This window comes from Leptodactylus fuscus, chromosome 4, assembly GCF_031893055.1.
Source record: "Leptodactylus fuscus isolate aLepFus1 chromosome 4, aLepFus1.hap2, whole genome shotgun sequence".
NCBI lineage: Eukaryota > Metazoa > Chordata > Amphibia > Anura > Leptodactylidae > Leptodactylus > Leptodactylus fuscus.
In genome coordinates this window covers 97,111,787-97,139,782 of record NC_134268.1, presented here as the reverse complement: position 1 = coordinate 97,139,782, position 27,996 = coordinate 97,111,787, and the positions used below count along the sequence as shown (strand labels likewise).

General features: G+C 41.2%; 1 protein-coding gene across 2 annotated transcripts; it reads left to right on the top strand.

Annotated features, from left to right (window-relative positions):
* The first annotated feature begins 18 nt into the window (after window positions 1–18).
* DEK (DEK proto-oncogene) lies at window positions 19–27,990 on the top strand. Of its 2 annotated transcripts, none has more exons than XM_075270947.1 (11): window positions 19–290; window positions 2,984–3,155; window positions 6,375–6,473; window positions 10,366–10,475; window positions 14,066–14,160; window positions 14,252–14,372; window positions 16,920–17,135; window positions 21,313–21,442; window positions 25,555–25,718; window positions 25,809–25,877; window positions 27,324–27,990. In XM_075270947.1, the coding sequence occupies exons 2-11, from the start codon at window positions 2,993–2,995 to the stop codon at window positions 27,333–27,335; spliced, it is 1,179 nt and encodes a 392-aa protein (XP_075127048.1). In that variant the 5' UTR covers window positions 19–290; window positions 2,984–2,992; the 3' UTR covers window positions 27,336–27,990. The 2 variants fall into 2 exon arrangements, with proteins under 2 accessions (XP_075127048.1, XP_075127049.1); XM_075270948.1 differs by having other exon boundaries at window positions 19–344.
* The last annotated feature ends 6 nt before the right edge of the window (window positions 27,991–27,996 follow it).

Below are 27,996 nucleotides of genomic sequence, written 5' to 3'. Positions count from 1 at the left end.
TCTCCCCTTCCGGGGTGGTCACTGCCTCTCTGTCCTGTAACAGCAGACATTGCTGGTGTCCACAGCCTTCCTGTTCCCGCCTTGACAAGGATGCGCTCCTCCTCTCCTCTTGTGGTTGGTCGTAGCTTTCCCGCTTTGCTCTTACACCGCCATTTTAAATAAAAATAAATAAATAATATCGGCGCCGTCGTAGCAGCTCTCCTGCCGGTTACCGTATCTGACGTCGTTGTACCGGAGCCCTAAGCCGCACGTAGCTTGGTGTTATCCTCAGGACTGGCGGGATCTAGCAGGTATTTGTAAAGCTTCTTATCCCGCTGCGCCATCTCCGCCGGCCCGAGCCCAGGGTGAGTGTCCAGGACATTGCTGTGTGTCCCTAGTCCTCTTGTGTGCAGTGTGTATGAGCGGGCCAGCATACATGTGTATACCTCATTGTGACGGGCCGGCAGCACTACTGTGTACTGTAATGTTTCATCTGTTGCATAATATCCCTGTGCTCTTTTATCATTCTGTCCATAATAGTGATCAGCTAGTGGATCCATCTTATGTCTGGCTCTTCAGTGTAATTTGCCCGGTCTCAGGTCATGTGCCCCCTGCATGTTGATTGTTGCCCCAGCCTGACATACAAGTGACTTGTCAGAGGAGTCCATGCCGCTGTCTTGGTGTGCCGAGCACAAGGCGGCCAGGCACTTGTCAGCCAGGTGCAGCGGGGAAATAAGCTTGTACTTCCCGCCTCTGGTTGCTAGGGGAGCTGTCTTTATTTCTGTAGGGAGCCTGGCTCTCTCTATAAAATTTCATTATGGCTACCTGATTCCTCAGGGGAAATGGTAATAGATATGTATGTGCTAAATGGAGAGCGCTCTGCCAAAGCCATAATAAGGAGTCTCCATAGACCTGGCATGTAAGTGTTTGGCACGGAGTGAACAATAAGTGAATTCTTATATGATGCTGAACAGGAGTCATTCTGCAATATCACATGTCAACTAGATAGCTGCTAGATGAACGTGGTCCTACTACTAGGACCCCACTGATTGTAAAAATCAAGGAAAAACTTTGCTTCAATTATTCCTTCAGGAAACCACCAGTGTTTACATGGGTATAATTGACATGCTGCGATTTCCAAAACCGCAATGGTTCTGGAAATCACAGCATATTTTATCACAAAGTGGGCATGGGATTCGCTAGAGGGGATTAAAGGGAAGCTTTAGGCTAAGGCCCCGTGTGATGGAAACGCACTTTTTTTTTGTTGCAGATTTTTTTAGAGGCAAAGCCAAGAATGTCTTTTAGAGGAATGAGCAATATATAGGAAACTCTTACGCTTCTATCTTCTGCTCAATCCACTCCTGGCTCTGGCTCAAAAAAACGCAACCGTCTCTACAACAAAAGCTGCGTCTCTGCAATGTGGGACCTTAGGCTGAGGCCCTACATTGTGTGAAAGCTGCTTTTTTTTGGGATTTTTGAGCCAAACGTAAAGGGGCTCTATCAGCAAAATTATGCTGTATGAGCCCCACATATGCGTGGGGCACCGATAATCTAACTTTACACCCCCTGCCCGTTTTAAAATAAAACTATAAAAACATATATGTAAATCATACCTGAACGTGCACGTTGGGCATACCTGGTCGTGCACGATCCGACGTCATCTTCTGTCCCTCTTTCCTTTTTTCTTCTTCCAGCGACGTTCTCCTGTCCTGGCTCTGCCTTCATTTTCTTTTCTTCCGGATATGAAGATGTTCGTGAGCGTATTGCTCATGCTCGCGTAGTTTTAAGGATACTTAGAACTACAACAAAAATGGTGGCGGCACAGTAGCGTTCCGGAGGAAGCGCTACTGCGTACGCACGGGATTTGAACACAACCTGCCGGAAAAACAGAAGATGAAGGAGGAGAAGAGCCAGGACAGAAGGACGTCGCTGAAAGAAGAGGAAGGAGGGACCGAAGATGACGTTGGTTTGTGCACGACCACCCAGCGTGCACGTTCAGGTATGATTTACATATATGTTTTTATAGTTTTATTTGAAAACGGGCGCGGGGTTTAAAATTAGATTAGCGGTGTCTGAATAGCCTTTTTAAAGGCTAATCACACATATGTGGGTCTCATACAGCATAATTTTGCTGATAGAGCCCCTTTAAGAGTGACTACAAAATGAATAGTAAATACTTCTCCTTACGGCATAACCGCTCCTGGCTTTGGCTCAAAAAACACAGCAAAATGCAACAAAAAAGCTGCATTTCTGCAGTGTTGGGCCTCAGCGGGCTTTTTTAGGCTAAATAACCTTTAGGAAAGGTCATCAAGTAAAGATTATCAGGGGTCTGACACCAAGGCCCCTGGCTAAATAGCTGATTGAAGAAGTTGCAGAGTTTGAGTGAGCTCAACATCTTCAGTACTTCTGGATAGGTCGTGTATAAAAACTGCCTGTAGAGCCCAACAATACCCTTTGTTTTTTGGGATCATCTTTAATGTAGATCTTGAAATATGCAAGTTCTTAATGTCTCACCCTAAAAGCAGGGCCATCAATACTAAAGCTGTTGGCTGAGAGCTCATTTGGTTGATGGCTGTTCCACGCTTCTTCCACATATACATGCACGCTAGTCTCAGGCCTTTATATGTATGGGTGTGGCTTGCTTAGGGAACCAGAAGATGTTGGCATTGACTGCCCATTTAGTCTAGTGCAGTGGTTCTTAACCAGGGTTCGATCGAACCCTAGGCCATATGCACGGTTCATTTTGTGTACCAGTAAAAAAAAAATATATATACCTAGGTCTTGAATTTGGAAAAAAATCATATTTGATTTATCACTAAAGAAGGGTTCGGTGAATGTGCATATGAAACTGGTGGGTTCAGTACCTCAAACAAGGTTAAGATCCACTGGTCTAGTGAGTGATCGGATCCCAGATCTGACCTTGTCAGATTTACTTGTTTCACTTTTGTATCCAAGGTGTTACCTTTATCCAGGGATAACCTACATTTTCTTTTTTATTTTAAAGGTAAGAAACATGTCTTCAGCTGGTACATCAGAGACTCTTAAAGAGGAATCAGAGACTGTAGAGCAGACCACAGAAGAAAAAGAGAAAGATGACACTGCAAATGGAAGTGAAGGAGGAGAAAATGATGAAGAAGAGGAAGATGAAGATGATGAGGATGACGACGAGAAAAAAGGTCTGTAAATTAGTCAAATTCAGTTCTTACATGTTTAAGCTATATTCACGTGTGTCCGTAATCCATAGGTGGGGTTACAATTGTACTGATTGTGTATATTATACCCAGTGAAGGTGCTTTAAGTTATGTTTCAATGGAAGAAGTAGTTATTGGGATAGTTTAGGTGAAAATAAGGTTTTGTAGTTACTAACCAATTTTACCAACATTAACTTTTTCTGGTTCTAATACGATTAAGGGATGTTCACACCAACGTTATTACAGTTCATTGCTCTCGTCTGTCTTAGGAACAGACTGCGATGTAAAATAAAAACATGACTGCAGAGCAGCAGAATGGATGAAACAACACTGTAATCGTATCCTAAACGTGTTGCACTGCAAATTGAATGCTCAGAGCATTAGGGTATAGACGTCGATAAGGGCTTCAACCACTAGGATCACCACTGGTAACAAGAATGGGAATCGTTGAGTCCCCAGTTTGAAGCAAATGAGCTTCGGAGAGTCAGTTGCATTTTTATTAGGGGGGAAAACACAGGTCAATTGGGTTGGTGGGAATCTTTTTCTATGGATGTAACATGCGAATTGTGGATTTTGCTTGCTTGCTTTCTCTAGGTTCCCATTTCACATTCATCATGCCTACCACTGATCTCTGACATGGTATTTGGGCTTGCCCATTGATGCAATACTTCTGAAAGGAGAGAAGTTGCTGGTCTAAGAGGCTTCTCATGTAGCTTCATCACTTTCATTATCTTGCAGAGCAAGGCACTCCAGTGGGTGTGACTTGCCCTTAAGATATTGGGTGTGTCTGTAATTATACATCAACTCAAATCTTTATAACTAACGTTGAAGTGATTGTTCACCCTTATGCCATGGTTGTAACTATGGCTGGGAAATTAATATGCATGTTGGTTAGTTCGGTTATTAAAATACTTGACTGGTTTCACCTGCAGTGATTGGGCCTCAGCAGTCACACGGCATTGCAACGCTTGCATCTGGGCCTGATCAATCGCATGGCACTGTGACACAGTTTAAGTTGAGTCTATGGGAGATTAACTACTTTAGTATTGAGGTCTGCCTCAGACAAGCCTCACTAGCTATATTCCTGTGGCAGACCTGGGATCCTTCACAAGGCTCCTGGCTTCCATTGGAACAGGACAGCTCTCGCAATCTTACCGTGCAGCAGCCATCCTGCATCAAAATAGGTAGGGATAGTAGTAATAGTAATAATAGGGATCAGTGGGGGCTCATACCAAGGGGTGCAAAGGAAAGTAATGTCTGCAATCAGAGTGAATGCTGATCATGGGCATTAGTATGTGACCCAGCCATATTTAAATACCCAAGATCTTCTGTAATGCGTATGTCGGGAAGGAGTCAAAGGGAGTCTACTAGAGAGGAGCGAACCCTATTCGAAACAGCCGTTTCAAATAGCACGCTCTCATAGAAATGAATGGAAGCGGCCGACACGCAGACTTTGCTGGCGGCCAGCCGCTTAACCCCCCCCACCCCCCGCATGGGGGCGTGCTATTTGAAACGGCTGTTTCGAATAGTGTTTGCTCATCTCTAGAGTCTACCATTTCACCCAAGCATATTCAACTGCCATCACAGAGCACATTACTCATAGTCCACATACCTCTATGTATATCACTTTTGTAAATTTGTAGAAGAGTAATTTTGAAGTGATACGCAAATGAGGCAGATGGTGCCCTGGTGACAAGGTCTTCAGCCCTGGGAGCAGTGCTTTTGCAAATCTAGTAGGTTTGTTGATGTCATAGCAATGGTAGGATCCAGTCTCCACTGTATTATTCACCGTATTATAAGCCCATAACAAAGTGCAAATGCATTTTAATTCTCTTATTGCACCCCAGTCTGAATTTTTGTTCAAGGTTCTCTGTATATCGTATGGAATATTAAATGGTACCACTGTGAAGTATAACTTGTCACAAAAATTAAGCCTTCATACAGCTCTATGAACACAAAAATAAAAAGGTCATGGTTTTAGAAAGGCAGGGAGTCAAAAATGAAAATCCAAAAAAGAGACTAAATGTGTGACGTTGTTCCCGTGTTTTGGTGTAAAATATTGGTCTACATTTGGGAACTAAGAGGATAGGAACTACTGTCTAGCTAGATGTGTGAAATCTATCACAGAATATAAGCCACTGTTACAAATTTGAGAGTTGTTGTATTGGGAAAAAAGTATTTACGAAAACCTACTTGTTAGGGGAGGTCCACATAAAAGAAGACCTCTCACCAGCTCTGACAATGTAGGTCATTGGGCTTTTCAGATGTGCAAACTCCAACATGTTTGGGCATTTTGGCATTGGTCACTTTTATCACCATATTTTTCTGAAACTGACCCCTTTGAAAGGCTATTCTTCTCCTACCTTTCGTAGTCTTCTCCGTGCTGCCGTTCGCCTGAAATCCCGTTTTTTGTCGGACGCAAATGAGTTCTCTCACAGCACTGGGGGCAGGCCCCAGCGCTCAAACAGCAATGCTGCGGTGAGAGAACTCTCTCCAGCACTGCCTCCATCTTCGTCAGCAATGGCTTCTTCTTCTGGCACGCTGTGGGTCAAAATTCAACTCATGCGCAAGTCTGCTCTGCCAGTGGGCCTTAGGCAGAGCCGACTTCACATGCAGGCAGCCATTTTTTTGTGGCCCCTTAGGCGAGCAGGCGCAGTACACTCCTGTAATTCTATGGAGTTCTTACTGTGCCTGCTTGCGTAAGCGGCCAACAAAAATGGCTGCCCGCATGTGAAGTCTGCTCTGCCCACGGCCCGCTGGCAGCCAACTTGCGCATGCATTGAAATTTGACCCACCGTGCGCCAGAAGAAGAAGAGTCTTGCTGATGAAGATGGAGGCGGCGCTGGAGAGAATTCTCTCGCAGCATTGGGGACGCCCCCAGTCCTGCAAGAGATCTCATTTGCATACTGACAAAAAACGGGATTTCAAGTGAACAGCAGCATGGAGAAGACAACGAAAGGTAGGAGAAGAAAAGCCTTTCTTAAGGCTATTCCGATGTGTTAGTCATAAAAAAAAATGCGTTTGAATGATAGGATCCCTTTAAAGCCTGATTTAATCTGGATTCGGCTCTAGTTTGTGCAGATGTCTGCCCTTCAGGATAAAGTCTCTATTGATACATTACTGCCTATACTGTTCTGTATATATACTGTGTATATTTTCCTTATTTTTATAAAACCCTGTATATCTTTTTCTTTTTTTCTTCAGAAAAGAGCCTTATTGTAGAGGGTAAAAGGGAAAAGAAGAAGGTGGAGAGACTGTGCTTTGAAATGTCAGTTGTGAAAAAAGAACCCGTTTTAACAGAAGGTAATATCTGTTTTAGTAGGATATTGGGAAGATGCTTTGTTTCTTTATACCTTAATGTGTATCTGACTGCTACTTGCATATATTGTCTATTACTGTTCACAGAAATGGTTTCTGTTTGTGTAACAAGCCTGTAAAATGGAGTGCTGCCATTTTTACACTTTGACCATTTTTGGTCTTTTAGGGTGCATTCACACTAAGTATACGCTCATCTCATTCTGAGCGTAAAACACTTTCAGAATGAGCGTGTACAAAGCAGAGTCCATTCCTTTCTATGGGAGCCGGCATACATGCGCTCCCCATAGAAATGAATGGACTGCTTTTTTCCCTATTGCTTTCAATGTGATATGCGCGTATTCTTCCACTTGGCGAGTGATAAGAGACTTAGCCACTGTGCAGACATACAAAAACAGCAGTGATGAGTCTTGCTCAGCGATCTGGGAGGTAGGTTAAGGAGGTAAACTAACGGGACATAAGAAGAGGACGTCAACAAAGATTGAACCTCTCGCCAAAAGGGATAAATTAGGGAGCAGTCCCAGAAAATATGATAGAGAGTCCCCACATCAGAGAGGCATTTCCAGCAGGTGGAAGGGATAGTAAGGTTAAGAGTATGTAGGAGAGCCGGGGTATGACACCAGGGAAACAAGATTTTGTACTGAGTCTTGCGATAGGTTATGCATGTAGAAGACATAATGGCGCGAGACAAGATAATTTGCCACTGAGGGAGAGATATCTGCCTTCCCAAGTCAGACGAACACCAAGTCGTGGATCTGGGGGCTCTTTCCCTCTGGAGAGGACAACAAACGGTAGATGTCTGATATCAGCCCTTTGGTGGACGTGCCATAACGACACAGTCTCTCAAAGCTAGTAGGGACGGAGACCCGCAGAGCCCCAAAAACAGCCAGGAGGAAGTGTGAGATCAGGGACAAAAATTAGCTTTTCTAAAACTGGATAGAAGTGTCTTGCTCTGTTGCTACATTGTAGTTACTATGACTACAAATCAAGACCGCCCAAAAAATTATATAAAAATCCAATTTATTATCAAAATTTAAAAACAAAAAATAACAATGTGGGCAAAGAAGTCACATGACCCAAGAAACTACTACATGTAGATGTGATCTGGTAACAAAATGAGGAGGACACTGCTTAATAATATAACATATACAAGCACATGGTTGCATAATGAATATGCAAGAAAAATATTCTTAAAGGGATTCAATCAACTGATATATTTTATTTGGGTAAAGCAGTCGGTCACTGACAGTACTGCCAAGAGCTGTCATAGTCTCATACAAGGGATGGGAGTAATTCTCCAGCATTGAACTCACCAGGGACAGTATACTCCTGTCTCCCACCACCTACACTGAGTCCAGTGGGCTTCCCTAAACCCATAGTTGTACAACTTTGAGAGGCCAGGGGGCCTTCAAAAAGCTCCTGACAGTCATATTAGGTGGACTGTTTCCATGGTCTGGTCACGTGTGGGAGCTGTACCAGAAGCAAAAAATGAGGGGGGGGGGGGGGGTGTACAGAGGGGAAATTCGCAGCCCTGTCAGCATTTCATGCTCACACTCAAAGACCTGCCAGAAAGGGCAAACTCAAATTTAAAATTCTGGGGGTTTTTTGTGTGTTTTTTTTTTTTTTTTTTTTTTTTTTTTTTTTTAAAAAAAACAGAATTGGCAGACTTCTTAAGATGAATTAATCAAATTGACAAGATTGATTCCTGGCCCTAAGTGCAGTTAAAGGGGCTCTATCATTGGGAAAAGTCATTTTTAACTAATCACATCTTTGCATGGCCTTTAGAAATTTTATTCCACACCTACCTTTAGTATGTAGATTTCCTCAGTGGTTTTTGAATAAGGCTTGGTTCACACATGCTTATGTAATCAGTCCGTTTGAATTCAGTTTGGGACTAAAAACGGACTGATACACATACTGATTGCAAACGGACACCTTTTTATGCTGATATTTTTTTCTATTAATCTAGGAAACTTGACTAGAGGACAGATAATTGGATTAAAAGTAGAAAATTGTAAACAGAGTAGAGATAAGGACTCTGTTTAGAATTTTCTACTTTTAACCCCCTTATCTGTCCTCTAGTCAAGTCTTCTCCTAGATTAGAAGAAAAAATTATCTAAAGTCAGGGCTTGTTCACATCTGCGTCCCAGCCTCCGTTATGCAGGTTTCTGTTTCCTGCCCAAAACAGGGCTGGAGACAGAAACCTGCAGGCATTTTTCAAACCCATTCATTCGAATGGGTTTGGAAAGTGTGCGGCTGTGAGCGCCGGTGAGCGTTTAGTGCACTCTGTGACAAAACCTTTTTTTTTTTTTTTTTAACCCGGATACAGAGTCGGACATGCACAAAAAAACAGTTTCACCGCGGAGAGCATAAAACGCTCATGGCCGGACTCGGTCTGACGGAGACCCGAATGCTGGTGTGAACTCTGTGTCAACTGACACATTTTAAACGGACAATGTTTGCTATTAGCATAAAAAGGTGTCAGTTTACAATCAGTATGTGCATCAGTCCGTTTTTAGTCTCAAACGGACTGATCACACAAGCATGTGTGAACCAAGCCTAAAGTCTATTTTTATTCATATGTTAATAAGGTTCCAGTCAGCACAGGAAGTTCCCAGCAACACTCCTCTCTGCTATTATCTCCTATGTGTGTGTGCAAACAGGAAGCTGAGTCAGCAGCAGCCTGTGCTGTATACACCCATAGGAAACTATAGCAAAGAGGGTGCATGATGCATCGTTCACCAATCTAATTAGTATATGAATAAAAATGGGCTTATTCAAAAACCACTGAGGCAATTTATATACTAAAGGTAGGTGTGGCATAGCATTTCTAAAGGCTAAGCAGGAATGTGATTAGTTAAAAATGACTTTTCCCAATGATGGAGCCCCTTTAATTTGTCATTTCTCATGGCATCTGCCACAATTGTGTGTAAAAATTGTAATGACATGCATTTTTGCATTTGTAACAGTAAAATCTGCAACGTCATTGTACCTCCTGAATATACCTATCCCCAAGGGTATGTTGCCTCTGTTTTTTGGTTAAAATTCTGATCAGAAAAATCTGATTAGTGTTTTGCCTGAAGAATTTTTTGCAGATTTACCTTTATTCAATAGGGCTACTCAGTGTGTTGCTGTAGTTTAGCAGTCATTATGCCACTAAAGCTATGGCAAGATAAAGGGAACAATTCTCTTCAGCGTCCTGAAAAAAATGAAGCAGTGGTCACTGCTTCCCATTGAAAACAATGGGAAGTACATTAAGGGTACAAGTTAGATCAATTTTTGAGGCTGAAACTGCCTCGGGGGCTAAGAATCTCATGGGTATTTATATGTTTGAGACTTTTTTTTCAGAGCATAAATTTGCCTGTACAAGAGTTATTGTGGATGGTCACTTAAAGGTTTACCTTTTGCAACATTAAAAGAATTGTCCAACTAATCTCAATTTGTGTGACAGCAACCCAGTCCTCCCACTTTGTCTGCTGGGATGGAAGTGATGATGTCCCATTTGGCATATCGTCCAGTGGCACAGAACCAATTGGTCTCAGCTGTCACGTACCATTTGTATACATGTTGCCACTAAAGTCAGGACAGTCATATGTCAATGGTCAGAATATCATCACTTCTAATCTGCAAATGGTGAGGACATGCTGCCCCATTGGAACAGGGCCCTTTGACAGGTTGGTAGCAATTTTTGTTACACGATTTCCTAACTTTATTCGTATTTTTAATTTTGCAATCCTGAAATCCTTGTCAGCACTTGGTGTTTTACCAGTTTACTTGCTTTAATATAATTTCTTTGCCTACTTTGATTTGGACTTGAAAGTTGCTGTTCAACAGTTTGTTAAATAATTGAATAATTAATTCGTATAATATTGTCTTCTAGGAAAGGGACAAAAGCTGTATGATATTGAAAGAATACAATATTTTTTAAAGAAAAAGAAATGTGAAGAATTAAGATTGTTACATCGATTGCTGTTCAATCGTCAGGGCACAGTAAGTTAAATGTAGTAATTAACAATTTATTTTTTTTCCTTCTTTACCCTCATACCTTAAGTAAAACCTATGCAAGATGATAATGCTTTAAAACTTGCTATTCTAAAAAATGATGATGTAGAGCGACTTGTTTAATGGGAGTCTGTCGGTAAGAAAATAAAGACTGTACCTTGTAGTTCAGTTTCTACACTTTTCAAAGATGCCTTTCTTATTCTGCATTGCAATGCCATTTCATGAAAAACAGTGTTTTTCGCTTATTTCATAGGGGGACTCTGCACCATGGGTATCTGCTATAGGGAGGCCCATTGACTCAAGGATCGGCCGCCGCCTATCTGTGTGATGGCTTGTTCAACAAGAGCTGTCTGAGCCTCTTAGGCTGTTTGGTATTAGGTTTCTGCTGGCCAAGGCTGCCACCTGAGCCTCTGTCCACATTTTCACCAAGTTCAACCAGATCCATTCTGTGACCTTTGCTGATTCCAGCTTGGTTTATAACAGGGGTAGGGAACCTTTGGCTCTCCAGCTGCTGTGAAACTACAACTCCCAGCATGCTCCATTCACTTCCATGGGAGTTCCCAGAGCAGCAGAGCCAGTATGCAAGCTGGGAGTTGTAGTTTTGCAACAGCTGGAGAGCCGTACGTTCCCTACCCCTGGTTTATAAGGCTCTGCAAGCAGCTGTGTGCTGGGTTGCTTGCATGACCGTGTAATCCTCTCCCTCTGGGACTGCTTAAGGGCATCCCATGGTGCTGTATCCCCAGTGAAATAAATGAGAAAATTGGATTTTTGTACTTGCCATAAAATCTCTTCTCACTTGTATTCATTAGGGGACAGAGATCCCACGTTTTGTTTTTGTTCCTGCCTCCAGCTGTTTTGGTTTGTTTAATGGCTTCAGGAGAGGTTGGTTCTGTGTCCTTTTTTTTGTGTGTGTCTCTCTTCTACTTCTGGGGTATAAACTGGCTAGCACAGTGTTTGTGGAAAAGGTAGGGTCTAGAGGCGGAGCCAACATCTTTTCATAGTCCTATTGTCAGACGCCTAGTGGCCAGGCCTATACCCCAGTGAATACAATGGGAAAATTTTACAGTGATTACAAAAATAGTATTTTTATTCTTATGCAGATTAGCTGAGCCGGTGGCTTTAAGGGCATTTCTTCTTCTGCCAGGGCTTTACTCTTTGCTCTAGATGTCACTTTACCAATAGGAGATGGAGCTGGGCGTCAGTCAGGGAGAATTATATAGAGTAAAGCCACAGCAGGAGAATAATCACCCTTCAGGCTAGCGTTAAAAACCTCCTGGCTTATTTTGGTCCTTAAAAAAACTGCTTCCTAATTATGAAGCGGTTTTTTGACCTTGAGGTGTTTTCTGGAGCAGTTTTTGGTAAAAACTGCTTCAGAAAACTCCAGGTGAGTTTACCTTCCCCTAAAGTGAATGGACTGTAAAAAAACAACAAAAAAAAAACTAGGCGTTTTTCGCCTCCCATTCACTTCTATTGCTTTCCTCATGCAGAATCTGCCTGAAGAAAGGTCATGTCGCTTCTTTTTTCTGCCATCAGTCTCCATAGACCACCATTGTATGGATGCAGAAAAAAAAATTCGGCTTATACTCGAGTATATACGGTAGTAAAACCAGGGCTGTGGAGTCGGTAAGCCACAGTTGCGACTTCGACTCCGACTCTGACTCCTGGATTTTATCAGGTTCCGACTAACAATAAATTTACTGTTGTAAACTATTAACATCTAGTCTAGAGGAGGAGCTTTACTACTAAGAATTTGCAACACATTATCACTTTCAGTTTCATTTCATACATTGTAAGTAGGGGGGTTGGGGCAGCATGAGGTTAACCAAGTATAAGAATACATAAGGGCAGTGTAGAGCAGTGACACACAAGAAGTAAGAAAGGTCTCTATCTCCAGCAGAATTGCTTATCACTGTTGTTCATAGTTTGATAGAACATATATATTTGAGTAACATTTATAAAATTCATATGAAAATTCAATTATGAAATATTAATATATTTTAAAGTTGGAGTCGGTACATTTCTTCTGACTCCGACTCCAACCAAAACTAACTTTGACTCCGACTCCACAGCCCTGAGTAAAACAGAACAAAAACTGTACAAATTTACAATTGAACACTAAGGAAACATGCATTTACTTTCTACATTCATTGATTCTGTTTGTGCACAAAAATCCCAGAAACAGACAGATAAATCATCTATGAATTCAAGGGAGAGGGAGGCCAAGAGAAACTTCAGACCATCTATACAATCATTTGATTCAAAACAGGGCAGTTATTAAGTTTTAGGTGTGCTTTTAGATTTTACCAACTTCTATGCTGAAACTTAAAGAATTAATCACGCTCCTAGCCGCAATCCCTAGAAGCCCTGTACCCCACATGACCTCAGAGACCAATCTGTGGCCTTAGTGGTCACTGTATAGGGAGTGATGCCGAGCTCTGTTCACATCTGCGCCAAAGTCTACATCTGGAGAGACTTTTGCTGTGAAATTGCTAGATGGAAAAAGTGCAACAGGTCCAATGGACACATAGACCTCTAAAATGGCAAGAATGGTGCCCGAAAGACCGCCATAACTAGAATTGGATTTTTCACCAGACAAAAATGTTTGGCAGTTTCTATTTAAAAAGAATGGACCCCCTATTAATCCCATTCTAGTTATTGGGGACTGTTGGGCACTGTTGTCTTTTATTTTAGAGGACTGTGTCCATTGTTGTGGTCCCTTGACAAGCACAGATGTGAACATTTCGTAAGCTGTCATGTTTAGCATAGAGCTTGAAGACGGAAGGATTATTTCCAGACCACATATATACACATTTCTCTAGTTGTCGATGATTTCCAAACTGCTGTCTAATGGTAAATTAGTTTATTAACAATGTACATATTTTCTGCTGTTCTCTTTTGTCATGTCTTGGTTCTGAATCCTAGGGCAAAAATACTCATACAATCTATATTAAAAAGCTACACTGTACTCCTGTGGGTTAATTTGGCATGGTGTGAATGGGGTTTTCAAAGTTTCATTCACTTAACTGCATTGTGGTTTACTAAAGATTAGTTTTAAGAACTTTAGCTACCATTTAGCCACAAACCTAGTAAGGGCTCGTTCACATCTGCGTTCTCCTCTCCGTAGTTCAGGTTTCAGTTTCCTGCCTAAAACAGAGAAGGAGACAGAAACCTGCAGGATTCTTTCTCACCCATTTATTTGAATGGGTGAGAAAGCTGTCCGGCCGTGAGCGGCGGTGAGCGTTTTAGGCTCCGCTGCGAAACCGGGTTTTATAATCCGGACACAGAGTCGGACATGCAGTACTCTGTGTCCAGATTAAAAAATCCGGATTCGCGGCGGAGAGCATAAAACACTCACCGCCGCTCACAGCCGGACCCGGTCTGAGCTTTCCGACTTCTGGCATGCAGAAGACTGAAAGCTCAGAACAGACAGGTGAACGCTAGTGTGAACCTAGCATAAGTTGTTGTTTTTTTTTTTTTTTGTTTTTTTTTGCCTAAATTTTGAATCTAATTGGATGCAACAGAGAAATAATATGTCATATCAGGAAGGCAAAACTTATTTATGAATTGGTACTTTCTAGGTCAACATGATAAAGAAAAATATTGGCCAGTTCAATGGGTTTCCTTTTGAAAAAGACAGTGAACAGTATAAAAAGAAGGAAGAGCTGCTTAAGAAGTAAGTGTATTATGTTGATGTATTGTCTGGTGTTCTTTTTCCCCTTAGTTTTATAGTTTTTAATCCTTTTCATATTTTTTTTTCCCTCTAGGTTTAAAAAAGATGACTTGAAGAATATCTGTGGTGTTCTTGATCTGGAAAAATCTGGTGTAAACATTGAATTGACTTCTAGAATAATGACCTTTCTTATGGAGCCAAAGTCTACAGGAAAGGTAAGCACAGTTAGCGCATCTGTTAAACGGATAGTCCTCCTTTTACAATTGAAATCAAGGTTTTAACCACTTTTGGACCACCCATTGGATCTTTACATCTGGATGGTGGTTGCCTTGTTCTGCAAGGATATACCAGTACGTCCAAGCAGATTTCAGCAGCTGCATGATTTTGTGAAATGGGGAGCCTGCTGTAACTTCAACCGGAGTTCCCAGAGAGAAGGCAGGGACGACTATGTTCAAGAGTCTGAGCATAGTCGTCGAGGCAAGTTTTATCTTTTTCCATGGCATCAGCAACCTCAACCATGTTGTCCACCACCCTTGAGCCAAGATTTTGGTGATTTGTTTGGTGAAGTCGGCCACCGCCTTAGAGAGTTCAGTAGAGAATAGTTGCTGGGTATTAGCAAAGAGAGCAGAGGTCTTTGGCCCCAGCACCCGCCGTAAGCTCATGGTCAGAGGCAGCAAGTGAAGTAGTACTACTGTGAGGTGAGCCACTTCTAGCTGAGTCAGAAGAACAAGGAGATTGGAATAGTTTGGGCAGAGTATGCAAAGCTGTTGAGTCTTCCTTGAGTTTAAAAATTTTTGGCTTTTGAGAGTGGGTGGACATATTGGCAAGGTGGCATAAGAGGTATATGTGAGTGCACACCACGGGGGGAATGGCATTATAGGAGACATCAGATCGCCACAAGTACAGTAAAGTATAGAAAGTTTTGACTAGTAGGCCCTGAGCTAGTAGAAGAGCGTCCTAGAGTATAAAAGTAAGAAGTCCAATAAGGCCGCAGAAAAATATAAAGTCCAAGGCACTATGGGCCACAGCAGAATCCTGCTGGTTAGGGAACAAAGTAGCCAACAACAATAAGTGTCCTGAAACGGCAAGGCCACAGACCCAGATGAGGCAGAGGGACGCATTGTAGTAAGTGCAGGGGAGAAAGTTTAGCAGCCCAGGGGTGCTCTAGTACTTGCAGGTCCCAGGCAAGGAGTATGCCACAGGGGTACTTGCCTGGTGTCACGGATGCCAGAAGGAGCTGTAAGAGAGTCACAAATTAAGTGATGCGGGTCTCTGTGGCACAAATAAGTTAGGGACAGATGCAGGAGCTGACAAAATAAAATGAGTACATTCTTTATTCTAGATGATAAATGCTATGCACCTTTAAAATTGAGATGCACAGTTGATGTTTTCTGTGTGTCACCTCTCAAAATCAAAATGTAATCAAGACTGATCAAATTCCTATGTACCCACAAAATATAAGGTCTCATAAACAAACATCGAAATAAAATGTAAAAAGTAATTAACATGGAGAAAAGAATCTATTGTTATTGGTTTAAGGCTAAAATGTGTTAGATCGCGAAAGGGTTAAAATGCTCATAAGTAATATTTATTTGAGGCATAAATTCAAAATCTGCAATAAATAAATTACAGTTTTGGGAGGATTTTTGCAATTTTCATGTGATTGGACCTGAACCAGAGAAATTGGCCCAGTAGTGAAGTGGTTAATTTCCTGGTGCATTTTTCTTTCCTTTTCGTATATTCAGTTTTGAAGGCAATAACATTTTTATCATTTGGGTTATTCAACTAATTTTTCCAATTATTTATTGGTGCAATATTTTAATCAAAAGTGAGGGAAAACGTGTCTGTCACATTGTGGCGGGTGGCACAGGAAATAAGTGATTTATGAAGAGGTTCCAGCCTCTTTATATATCGGGTGCATGTCTGTGCGCCATTTAGGAACTGGCACAGCTTTTCATGATATCTCATGCTAGAAAACTGGCATGAGTTATAATGAATACCAGCCAAGGCGTGTATGTACCGCTCTCTGCCCACATTCACACAGTGTGGTAAGTGAGGCATAGGATGGGGGTTGTACTCCACAATATCATAACTTTATGTCAGAAAACTGGTTTAGAGGGACTAATAAATCCCCCATATTAACTTTTTTTTTTTTTTTTCTGCCAGGGATTTTATGACCTTTTTAAGCCTCTAATAGTCAGGGAAGCTTTCTCTTTTGACATGTACAAATAAAACCTAAATTATTAAATAGAAAAAATATAATGGGAAAGGGGGGGTAGTATAAGTTGTGGGGTTTTTTTGTTGTTTTTTTTTTTTTTTTTGGGGGGGGGGGGTTAATAAGAGACTTAATACAATGTCTAATGCAAGTCAGCACATTCTATATACAAGCTTAATACAATTTTACGTCAGAGTAGATTTGTCATGATACCAGAATTTTAAGTTCCATACAAATTTCATAACAGTTCATTTAAATCAAGTATATTACTAAAATTGGTTTATTATCATTTACTAAGATATAGATAGATAATATATATTATATAATACACTTTATTGATGATTGTATGTGCTGTGACTGAAGTGGCTCCCCGCCAGAACATGTGATATACACTGAAGTTGCTAATTTAATTTAGCTTGATATTCATTAAGGTTACATTACAGAATAAAACTGGTACCAAAATCTAAAATTGTATATTAATTTTTCAGTCACATTTATTTCTCCTTGAGAAATCGCTTTTAATGAACACTATTTGTAACTCTTCCAGTCCTTGCCAAAATCTAAATCGAAGCCTCAGAAAGGTGGCAAAAAGGAACGTAGCAGCTCTGGATCTGCTCGAAAATCAAAGTCCCGTAAATCGAATGTCATTTTGACTGATGAATCTAGTAGTGAAGAGGAGAAAAAAGACAAGGAGGAGTCTTCAGCGGATGAGAAAGAAAGCGAGGAGGAAGTAGAAGATGAGGAGGAGCAGGAGGATGAAGAGGTATAATGAGAAATATGTACATCTTATTTTACAAGTGCTTAGAAGTGAGATTTGATTGATTTGAACTCTTATCTGATCAGAACCAGCAAAGTACAGAAGAAACCTGGCTTACTTGTACTCACTGCTGTTCTCTAAAATGGAATTTGCCAGTCGTGTTCATACTGAGTGAATGACTGCCAAGTGAGTTCTTGTATTAGGGAGGAATTGGCAGCAAAGTAAGGAGATTAGATAGTGATGTTTGAGTATAGAAACTTGGTGCAGAGTAAAAGTGATGGTAAATATTGTCTTAACCCCTTCCCGCCGATGGCATTTTTTGATTTTCGTTTTTCGTTTTCGACTCCCCTCCTTCTAAACCCCATAACTTTTTTATTTCTCCGCTCCCAGAGCCATATGAGGTCTTAATTTTTGCGGGACAAATTTTTCTTGATGATGCTACCATTAATTATTCTATATAATGTACTGGGAAGCAGGAAAAAAATTCAGAATGGGGTGGATTTGAAGAAAAAATGCATTTCTGCGACTTTCTTACGGGCTTTGGTTTTACGGCGTTCACTGTGCAGCCAAAATGACATGTCCCCTATATTCTGTGTTTCGTTACGGTTCCAGGGATACCAAATTTATATGGTTTTATTTACATTTTGACCCCTAAAAAAAATTCCAAAACTGTGTTAAAAAAATTTTTTTTCTAAAACTCGCCATATTCCGACGGCCGTAACTTTTTTATATACGTAAGTGTACGGGGATGTATAGGGCGTCTCTTTTTTTGCGGGGCCGGGTGTACTTTTTAGTTCTACCATTTTCGGGAAATGTTATTGCTTTGATCACTTTTTATTCAAATTTTTATCAGAATCAAAACAGTGAAAAAACGGCGGTTTGGCACTTTCGACTATTTTTCCCGCTATGGCGTTTACCGAACAGGAAAAATATTTTTATAGATTTGTAGAGCGGGCGATTTCGGACGCGGGGATATCTAACATGTATATGTTTCACAGTTTTTAACTACTTTTATATGTGTTCTAGGGAAAGGGGGGTGATTTGAACTTTCAATTATTTTTTTTTGCATTTATTAGACCCCCTAGGGGTGTTGAACCCCAGGGGGTCTGATCACTAATGCAATGCATTACAATGCTAATGCATTGCAAAAAAGCATCCTTTCTTTTGCAGGCTTCATACACCAGCCTGCAAAAGAGAGGCTTTGCAGACAAGCCTGGGAGCCTGTACAAGGCTCCCGGCTGTCATGGCAACGGGACGTCAGCCCTGGAGCATGCTCCAGGAGCCGGCAATCCCGGCCAAAATGGCGGCGCCCATGCGCCGCCGGGAAAATGGCGCCTTTGACAGCGGCGCCGGAGGGGTTAATGCCTCCGATCGGGTGGGCTCCCGGGCGGTCGCCATAGTTACAGACCCGACATGCGCCGTACTATTACGGCGCATGTCGGGAAGGGGTTAAAGTGTCCCACACCATCTTAAATTTTAGTTCATGGTGTGGATTTTAGTCTGCAGCATGCTCAATATGACACAGAATTTTGAAGCAGGTCTCCCCCTGAATAATACGAAAGGCGCCACAATATAATACATATAATATATTCTGATTTTTCCATGGTTTTGTTGAGCATGCCAATGCAGAAAGGTTACGTCTGAATAGAACCAAAATAGTGTAGTGCCAGCAACATAAAAATACTGCAAAATATTTTAAAAATTGAAGGGCAAAAAACTTTCATTTTCATTATTGTCACTTTTGAAATCATTACAAACATTAAAAGGTTTTTGAGCCTGTGGAAACACAGAAAAGTATCTGAATGCTCACCTGATGATGCCAACATAGTTCAGATAGTTATTTGTTCCGGTATTTTCCCAGCTATTTGCAGCACTGTATCCAGCACTTGCTTTAGAGGAGGCTGCCAATTTATAGGACTACACTTCATATGATTTCCCTGCTAGATTTAGGTTATTGGGATATTTGATTTCACCTTTACCAATGACCCGCCACATGTTACTGAGACACTGCATTCTGCTCAGCATGAAAGAAGGATGGCTAGCTAAAATGATTAAACCTGTGATGTCCTGTATATGTCACACATTCAGGAGATAAACAACAGGAGCATGGTCTTGTGACCGCATGTTAGCAGACTTAGAGCTGGTTCACATCTGTGTTTGGTAATCCGTTCGGGGAGTCTGCATGGAGACCCCCCGAACAGAATAGAAAATGCAAGTGCTGTGCACACGGACCCCATAGACTGTATTAGGGTCCATGTACTTGCCGTGCGCTATCCACATGAATCATTATAGTCTATGGGGTCTGTGTGCTTTTACTGCACAGCGCCTCCAATTTCGTTTGGTATTCCGTTCGGGGGGTCTCCATGCAGACTCCCCTGAATGGAATACAAAAACAGAAGTGAACGAGGGGTTACAGAAGCATTCAAGCTGCAGACAACAATGGATCTGGGCTATGCAGTTTAAAGTGCAAATAAACCAAACAACTGAAAATCGGTAACTTTGTGATATTTAGTTAAAGTAAAACACTGGTTTTACTCAAGCTTCAACGGTATCCTGCAAATCTATTGCAAAGTGATGCACTATAATTGTTTCGCCTATAATTAGAGATATGCTTCAGCAATAAGTAAATATGTGTTCGCATCACTTTCAGACACTCATTCTTTTTATCTTCCATGGTGCCTCTGGGAACCACAGAGATTTAACGCCTTCCCAATGGTGAAGTTTTTCATTTTTTCACTCTGCAGCTTCCAAACTATATAACTTTTTATTTTATTTATTTATTTATTTATTTATTTATTTTTAAAGAGATGCTCTCAGGACCATATGAGGGCTTAATGTTTGTGGGCCAAATTGTTCTTCATGATGTATCATTTATTATTCTGTACAATTTACTGGGAAGCTGTAAAAAAAAATTCAGAATGGGGTTGATGTGAAGAAAAAGTGCATTTGCGCGACTTTCTTACAGCCAAAATGATGTCACCTGTACTCTGTGCTTAGATACGATCCCTGGGATACCACATTTATATGGATTTGTTCACATTTGAGCCCCTTAGCAAAAACCTAAAACTTTGCAAACAAAAAAATGTTTTTTCTTAAAGTTGCCATATTCTGACACCTGTAACTTATACTGTACTATTATGTCGGATGTTGGGAAGGCGTTAAAAAAATAAATTTAAACAATGCAAGGCTGAGAAATTTAATTATGAATTATGATTATGAATGGAAAAAAAAAGGTGATTTGAGGGTATCTCAGATCTCAAACATGATTAACATTTATATGGCCCAGTAACTTCACCAGGTCTGAGTACTGTCTGTCAGATTCAGACTGCACAGCGGCCCTTGAAGGGGTTCTTGAGCGCTTATGAATATTTATTTCCGTTTGAGAAGTTAAAGGGGTTGTCCACTTTCAGACCAATATTGAGAGACAATATGGTTTGTATAATAAAAAGTTGCACAATGTTCCAAAATACTTTCTGTATCAATTCCTCACAGTGTTCTAGATTTCGGCTTGCTGCCATTCATTCTGCTTACTCCCAGTGGATAAAACTCTGACCATGGTCATGTGATATATGGTCTATTGTCATGTGATGAGCACACAGGTGACTGCTCGTTACAGTCACAGCACAGTAATCAGACATCTGCCTGGTAATGAGCTGTGCACCTGTGTATTCATCACATGACCATGGACCGTACATCACATGACCATGGTCAGACTCCACTAGAAGTAACAGAATGGCAGCAAGCCGAGATCTAGAAAACCGTGAGGAATTGATACAGAAAGTATATTGGAACATAGTATAACTTTTTATTGTACAAACAATAACACTTGTTTCTCAATATTGGTCTGAAAGTGAACAACCCCTTTAACCCAGAGGTTTACCTCCTAATAGCCTTGAAGGAAGGAAGTATTCACAGGTTTCCTGAAGAATCTCTTTAAATTATGTGATGCTCAGCCATTTCAATGGGCCCTAAAAAGATTTGTAGTAATTTAAAGAATTTCTTAAATAACTTTTAAGTTAATAGTAGAAATCACCTGTGCGCATTTTAAAAATTAAGCCAAAAATGAGTTCTTCCCAAAGGGAATTATGCTTTTGTGTAGGTACAAGAGACACTTGTATATACTTTTCTTCTAGTTTGGGCGTAGGTTGCTTTTAATACTGGTATCTGTCAATCTACCTTGTAGCCTCCAAAGAAGGTTGCCAAGAAAGAAAAACCCAAAGCTGCATCCAAGAGTAATAAAGCTGCAAAGTCTTCAAACAAAAAAAAAGCAGATAGTAGTACTACTACGAAGAGTACAAATAGTTCCAAGAAAGGTAACTAACAATTGTTGAGACTTTACTGAGATTTATTTACAGTGATCCAGAGATACACTGTCATCTAGGTCCCGGTAAGGTGGTGTACAGCTGGGTACTGACGCTGTGGTAACTTTACAAAACTATCTGATAGCTGGTCGCTGAACAGTTAATATTACACAAGTTTCTTTTCAAAAAGTTGAGGCCAGGCTTTCTATAGTACAATGTTTTGCCCTTTCCTTTAATTTGTTTCCCAATAACCCACTTATTGTTATAGCAGTGACATCCACCCCCTCCCCTCACTCATGTTCTTAAAAGAAGCTTTCTTCCAAGATGGCGGTGCGACACGACTGTGGAGTCAGTGGGACAAAACTATAACTCTCACCAAACCTCTATTTTACCTCCGCTCCAACTCTATTCCTTCATGGCTGACAACCATGATCAGACAGACCAGTAATATGAAAAAAGCTGGTTATTGACTTCATGTAAAACTAATTTTCCAACAAACTATGAATCTCATTATACAATATCTATTATTTTGCCAGAGTCTGAAACATGTTTCTTCCTCGATCCAGAACTGGCTCTGATGCCTCTACTCATTCTGTATTTCTCATAATAGATGCTATATGCTTACTTTGCCATGTTGGATTGGTTGGTAATCACTCCTACAATAAAAGAGTTTCTAGATGCAACCAGACCAACAAAAAGTGAACTAGATTCACTAAAAAAACCTGGCGGGCGCACAATCCCTTGTGGATGGAATGAGTGAAACTGATACTTGAAATACGGCAACGGTGTATTGAATGACAAATTTGAGAGTAGATAACGCGTTTCGGGGCCTTTGGGCTACAAAGCCCACCCCTTCATCAGATCTAGTGTAAGAATATAAAAAAATCACATTCCGTAGCATACAGTCATATATATATAGCTGTATTCACATAATAAAAACTCCATAATGTCATGAATTTTGTTAGGAAATTAAAAATCATGATCTAAAATAAGAATTAAAGTAAACATGAAAATAATGAATACATTGAAATCAGTAGAATAATTAAAACCATATATAAGCTAGTAACCATGATTGGTAGCAAATGTTTCTCCTTTGCATAGTGGCTAGGGGTCATGAACTTTGAGTAGAGATATTGTGAGTATTTGTTTATATTGTGTGTACAGACCGAAGGAGATGTTTAGTGGCATGCCTAAAGGTCTTATTATATTCACAAACCAAAAAGTAAAGTTTAGTGCCAATGCTCTGGAATCAAACCTCACACATGCAGAGGTGATCTAATAAGGTGAAAAAGAAAAAAAAGGAAATAATTACCTTGTTCAAATCAAAGCCCAGAGTCAGATCTATGAAGCTCAGGCTTCACTTCTGAGCTTATATCTAGTCTACTAAGTGTGCAGGGAGGCTACAGGTGTAGGGCCTCATTGTCATAACCAGGTCTGGAGCATTGCACCTGGCAGAGATTCAAAATCTTGTGGAGAGGCATTGAGAAAATGACCAAACAAATATATATATATTGTTTACTTTAGCAGTATATAATATGCATAAATATATAGATGGTAACAGACACCAAATACATGGGTATTAGCCTGGCAGTTAAATGACACCATAAATAATACATTACAATACAAATGAATAAAAGATTTAAACGCTCTACTATGTGGATTTTACCGTTAACAGTTGAGCAATTGGATACATTGGTACGATGGATAACAAGTTTCTCTACAGATCAATCAGATAATTGTGTTATTAATGTATTATCAAAGTCAACTCGCAATAATCAAAACAGTAGCATTAAAATTAAAAAGATAGGACAACACAGCGGCCAGCACCGCAGCCCTGTAGTCCCACAGCGCCGGAGTCTCTGGTTCAAATCCCGCCAGGAACAACATCCGCAAGGAGCCAGCATGTCCTCCCCGCGCCTGCATGGACCTCCTCCCACTCCACAAAAATACACCAATGGGGGAAAAAAAAAATGTGTGCATATTGTGATCCCTAAATCCCACAATCCACATTAAAAGGGGGGGGGGGATTTTTTTAAAAAGATGCCCCTATATATTAGTTAAAAAAAAATAATCATTTTTATATGCCGTCATTAAAATTATAAAATAAGCTCAAGATAAAAAAAAACAAACAGGGAAATGTATTGGATATTTCGTTTTAAACACACTACAATCCTAAGGTGTAAATGAGGCTACCGAAGTAATATCTTGAGCTTATTTTATCATTTTAATGACTGCATATAAAAAAAATTTTGTGTATTTGGTGGGAATCAGAATCTTCAAATTTTATATTGGCAACAAGAACATTTGATTTAAATGTAGAGATTACAGAAACCACAATGTATTACTTGGGTTACAGCCAGGGCCGCCATCAGGAATTTTGGGGCCCCATACAGCCTAAGTGCCCGCACACAGTATAATCCTCCTACAGTCACCTGTACATTATATGTACCCCCTCTATCTCTCCCCCAGCTTCATATACACCCTTCATCTGCACCCAGTTTCATGTCTCCCACCCAATCTCTGCCCCCAGATTCATGTCCGCCCATCCATTTCTGCCACTAGTTTCATGTCCCCCCTCCATCTCTGCCCCCAGTTTCATGTCCCCTCCATCTCTGTCCTGTTTCATGTCCCCCATCTCTACCCCCAGATTCATGCCCTCCATCTCTGCCCCCATATTCATGTCCCTCCATCTCTGCCCCCATTGTCATGCCGTCCTCTCCATCTCTGCCCCCATATTCATGTCCCCTCCATCTCTGCCCCCATATTCATGTCCCTCCATCTCTGCCCCCATTGTCATGCCGTCCTCTCCATCTCTGCCCCCATATTCATGTCCCCTCCATCTCTGCCCCCATTGTCATGCCGTCCTCTCCATCTCTGCCCCCATTGTCATGCCGTCCTCTCCATCTCTGCCCCCATTGTCATGCCGTCCTCTCCATCTCTGCCCCCATATTCATGTCCCCTCCATCTCTGCCCCATTGTCATGCCGTCCTCTCCATCTCTGCCCCCATATTCATGTCCCTCCATCTCTGCCCCCATTGTCATGCCGTCCTCTCCATCTCTGCCCCCATATTCATGTCCCCTCCATCTCTGCCCCATTGTCATGCCGTCCTCTCCATCTCTGCCCCCATTGTCATGCCGTCTTCTCCATCTCTGCCCCCATATTCATGTGCCTCCATCTCTGCCCCCATTGTCATGCCGTCCTCTCCATCTCTGTCCCCATATTCATGTCCCTCCATCTCTGCCCCCATTGTCATGCCGTCCTCTCTCTGCTCCCAGTTTCACGTTCCACATTACACTGACTGACTTACCTTCTCCTTCGTTCCCTCGCAGCTCTCTGCGCGCCTGTCTCTCACTGGCGCACAGTTATAGACGCGATGTGACGTCATCACATCGCGTCTACAAGCCAGTAGCGGAGGCGGCGAAGCGAGGAGCTGACACAGGTCAGCTCCTCGCTTCAGCCGCATATGTGACAGCGAGAGAGGTGCACAGCGGCGAAGCAAGGAGCTGACCTGTGTCAGCTCCTCGCTTCGCCGCCGGCTACTGGCTTGTAGACGCGATGGCTGAAGCGAGGAGCTGACCTGTGTCAGCTCCTCGCTTCGCCGCCGGCTACTGGCTTATAGACGCGATGGCTGAAGCGAGGAGCTGACCTGTGTCAGCTCCTCGCTTCGCTGCTACCGCCGGCTACTGGCTTTTAGACGCGATGTGATCACATCGCGTCTACAAGCCAGTAGCAGCGGCGGCAGCGAAGCGAGGAGCTGACACAGGTCAGCTCCTCGCTTCAGCCATCGCGTCTACAAGCCAGTAGCAGTGGCGGCAGCGAAGCGAGAAGCTGACACAGGTCAGCTCCTCGCTTCAGCCGCATATGTGTCAGCGAGAGAGGCACGCAGCCGTGAAGCGAGGAGCTGACACAGCTCCTTGCTTCAGCCGCGTATGTCTTCAACTCAGATCTGCGTCCTCTGGATGCAGATCTGAGTTGAAATAGGACATACACAGTGACTGCTACGGGCGCCAGGGGGCCGGCACACGGTAGTAGTACTGCCCTATCAGCGGCCCTGGTTACAGCATATGCATGGTTTGCTTTATTAGCATTTTAGTAATCTTTACTATTTGCTATGTTTTTACAGAGAAAGTTGTTGAGTCGGAGAGTGAGGATGATAGTTCAGATGATGAACCATTGATCAAAAAGTTAAATAAACCACCTACGGATGATGACCTACGTGACACCATAAAAAAGCTTCTGGCTGAGGCAAATCTGGAAGAAGTGACAATGAAACAAATCTGCAAAAAGGTACTGGTCACAATGAATAACGTGCATCACTGGTCTGTAAATATGAAGGACTCCAGATTTTTATGGAATAATTTTTCACTTGTTTTTAAGGTGAATGAAAGTTATCCAAATTGCGATTTGTTCTCAAGGAAGAAATTCATTAAAACCACAGTAAAAGAAGTAAGTATTTTATTACCAGCAGTATCCTTACCTTCCAACCCCTCTTTGCAAGTAAAACATGTTAGATAAAACAAAATGTGGGCGATGTACAGATGTAGCAGTTAGCACGACCATCTGGTTAAACTGCTGCAGTGTGATATCTTTTCACAGAAGAGGCCGATATTAATCTGCTTTATTAAAACTTGAACAACCATGCAGATAAGATAAGCTATGTACAGTGTACTTCACCCTCTCTTCATATCTCCCCTGTAATACCTCCTTACTATGGCTAATGGCATTGCTTACTAGTGAACACTACATTGCCCAGGTGCACGTCACTCTGCTCTGTGCGCTTCCTAACTGGTCATTCCTCTAACAGAAATCATTCGTGCACTGCACATGCTCCCATATAATAGGACAGCACATGCATAGTTATCTAGGCCTGATCTAATAAGCAGCTATAGTGAAGGTGAAGACAAACTGAGCACGCTCCTCTTGAATAAAGATGGACTACAGGGTTATATCCATTAACAACGGTCGGAAAAGGGAGATTTCATTGCTTTTTCTAGTGACTTGTACTCTTGCTAATTGCTTTTAATGGGTGTCAATGATATATTCCATGTAAAAGTACTTTGCAACATGATTGTTGATGTGAGAATACCCTGTTACAACTTCCCGACCAACTTGCTTTGCAACAAAGCTGAAAAACCACAAAGTTACAGAGTTGCTGTGGTTTCTAAATACCTAGAGTATTCGCTCACCGTTGTGTATAGAATGCGCAATTTGCTCACTTTTGTAAGTGCAAAGGACATGGCTATCTGCTGAATTTTATACAATGGGACTGAATGAAACTCCTGAATTCAGTCATTAAGGGGGATGCCCCGATACTTTTGTCCATGTTCTGTAGTGTACGTGTGTACATATACAGTATATGTGATAATGTATTTATATATACAGTTGCAGTAACAATCTCCACAACCAATGTAGCGAGTATTCTTTCCAAGTTTAACACACAATGCCTCTTTCAGTGACTCATGCAGTCTCAGAAGAAGAGTCTATAATATTTAGTAGATCGCCCTTTAGCGTTATGTAAGTGAAAGCAGAAATTTAACATGAAAAGGCTGCTGAGCTGATGCTGGCCATGGTGCAGCTAGAACATTGACAGCAACTTAAAAGTAGTATTTTGTGTTGAATTTGGCAAAATTACTTGCTATAGAATGAAGGCTGAGCAACTTGCCTCTGGATCCAACATCGCTGATTGTAATACGATGGTGGATCCTTCATTCTGTTAGTTTTTCAGTCTGTTGAGCTGATCGTCTGAAAAATCAATACAATAAACTAAACCATGCAATGTGAAGGGAGCCTAATAAGCCTAATTTTCAATGAGGTTGAATCATCTGAGAGAGAATGAGAATTTATGTGAAAATAAATATATATAACTTTTTTTTTTCTTCCGTTTCTTTCCAGTTAATCTCCTGATTCAGTACATTACTATTTTATTCATGGAGAATACATGGACTGTTGGGCCATGCTCATGTGGATTACAAGCTCCAAAAAAACAGACACCAGCAAAAATGTATTGTTTTTACCACTTTGGGTACAGTGTATTTTATGCAGATTTTGCTGTATTTGATTTGAAATGTTTGTAAATTGCTTGATTTAAAACTTTTTTACCATTTTTTTTTTATTGTTGCTTTTTTAGGTTTCTTTTCTTATGTTTGTGATTAGTTGTGCTTAAGTGGGAGGCTATTTGCACTGGAATTTACTCTGTGAAATTCCACGTTGTTGTGCTTTAAAAAAATACATTCTTCATGGAAAGCAGTAGAATAAAAAATGCATATCAAAGTTAAACACAGTACCCTATGGTGTCAGCGTTGTAAATTGACTTTTATATACTAATTTTCATCTATAAAATAGTAAGGGATTCTAAAATTTTTACCGTTTAAGGTTTAATTCATTTTAAACTATCATTGTCACTTTACTTTCATTGTACATTGCATGTGGATTTATTTTGGATACATTGCATGTAGGATGTTAATATTTTTGTATTCAATTAACTATTCCATTTTTATTTTTTTGCTTAAATAACTTTTTATGGCTCTTGTGTAAAATGAAACAAAATTGGAAATATACAGCTATT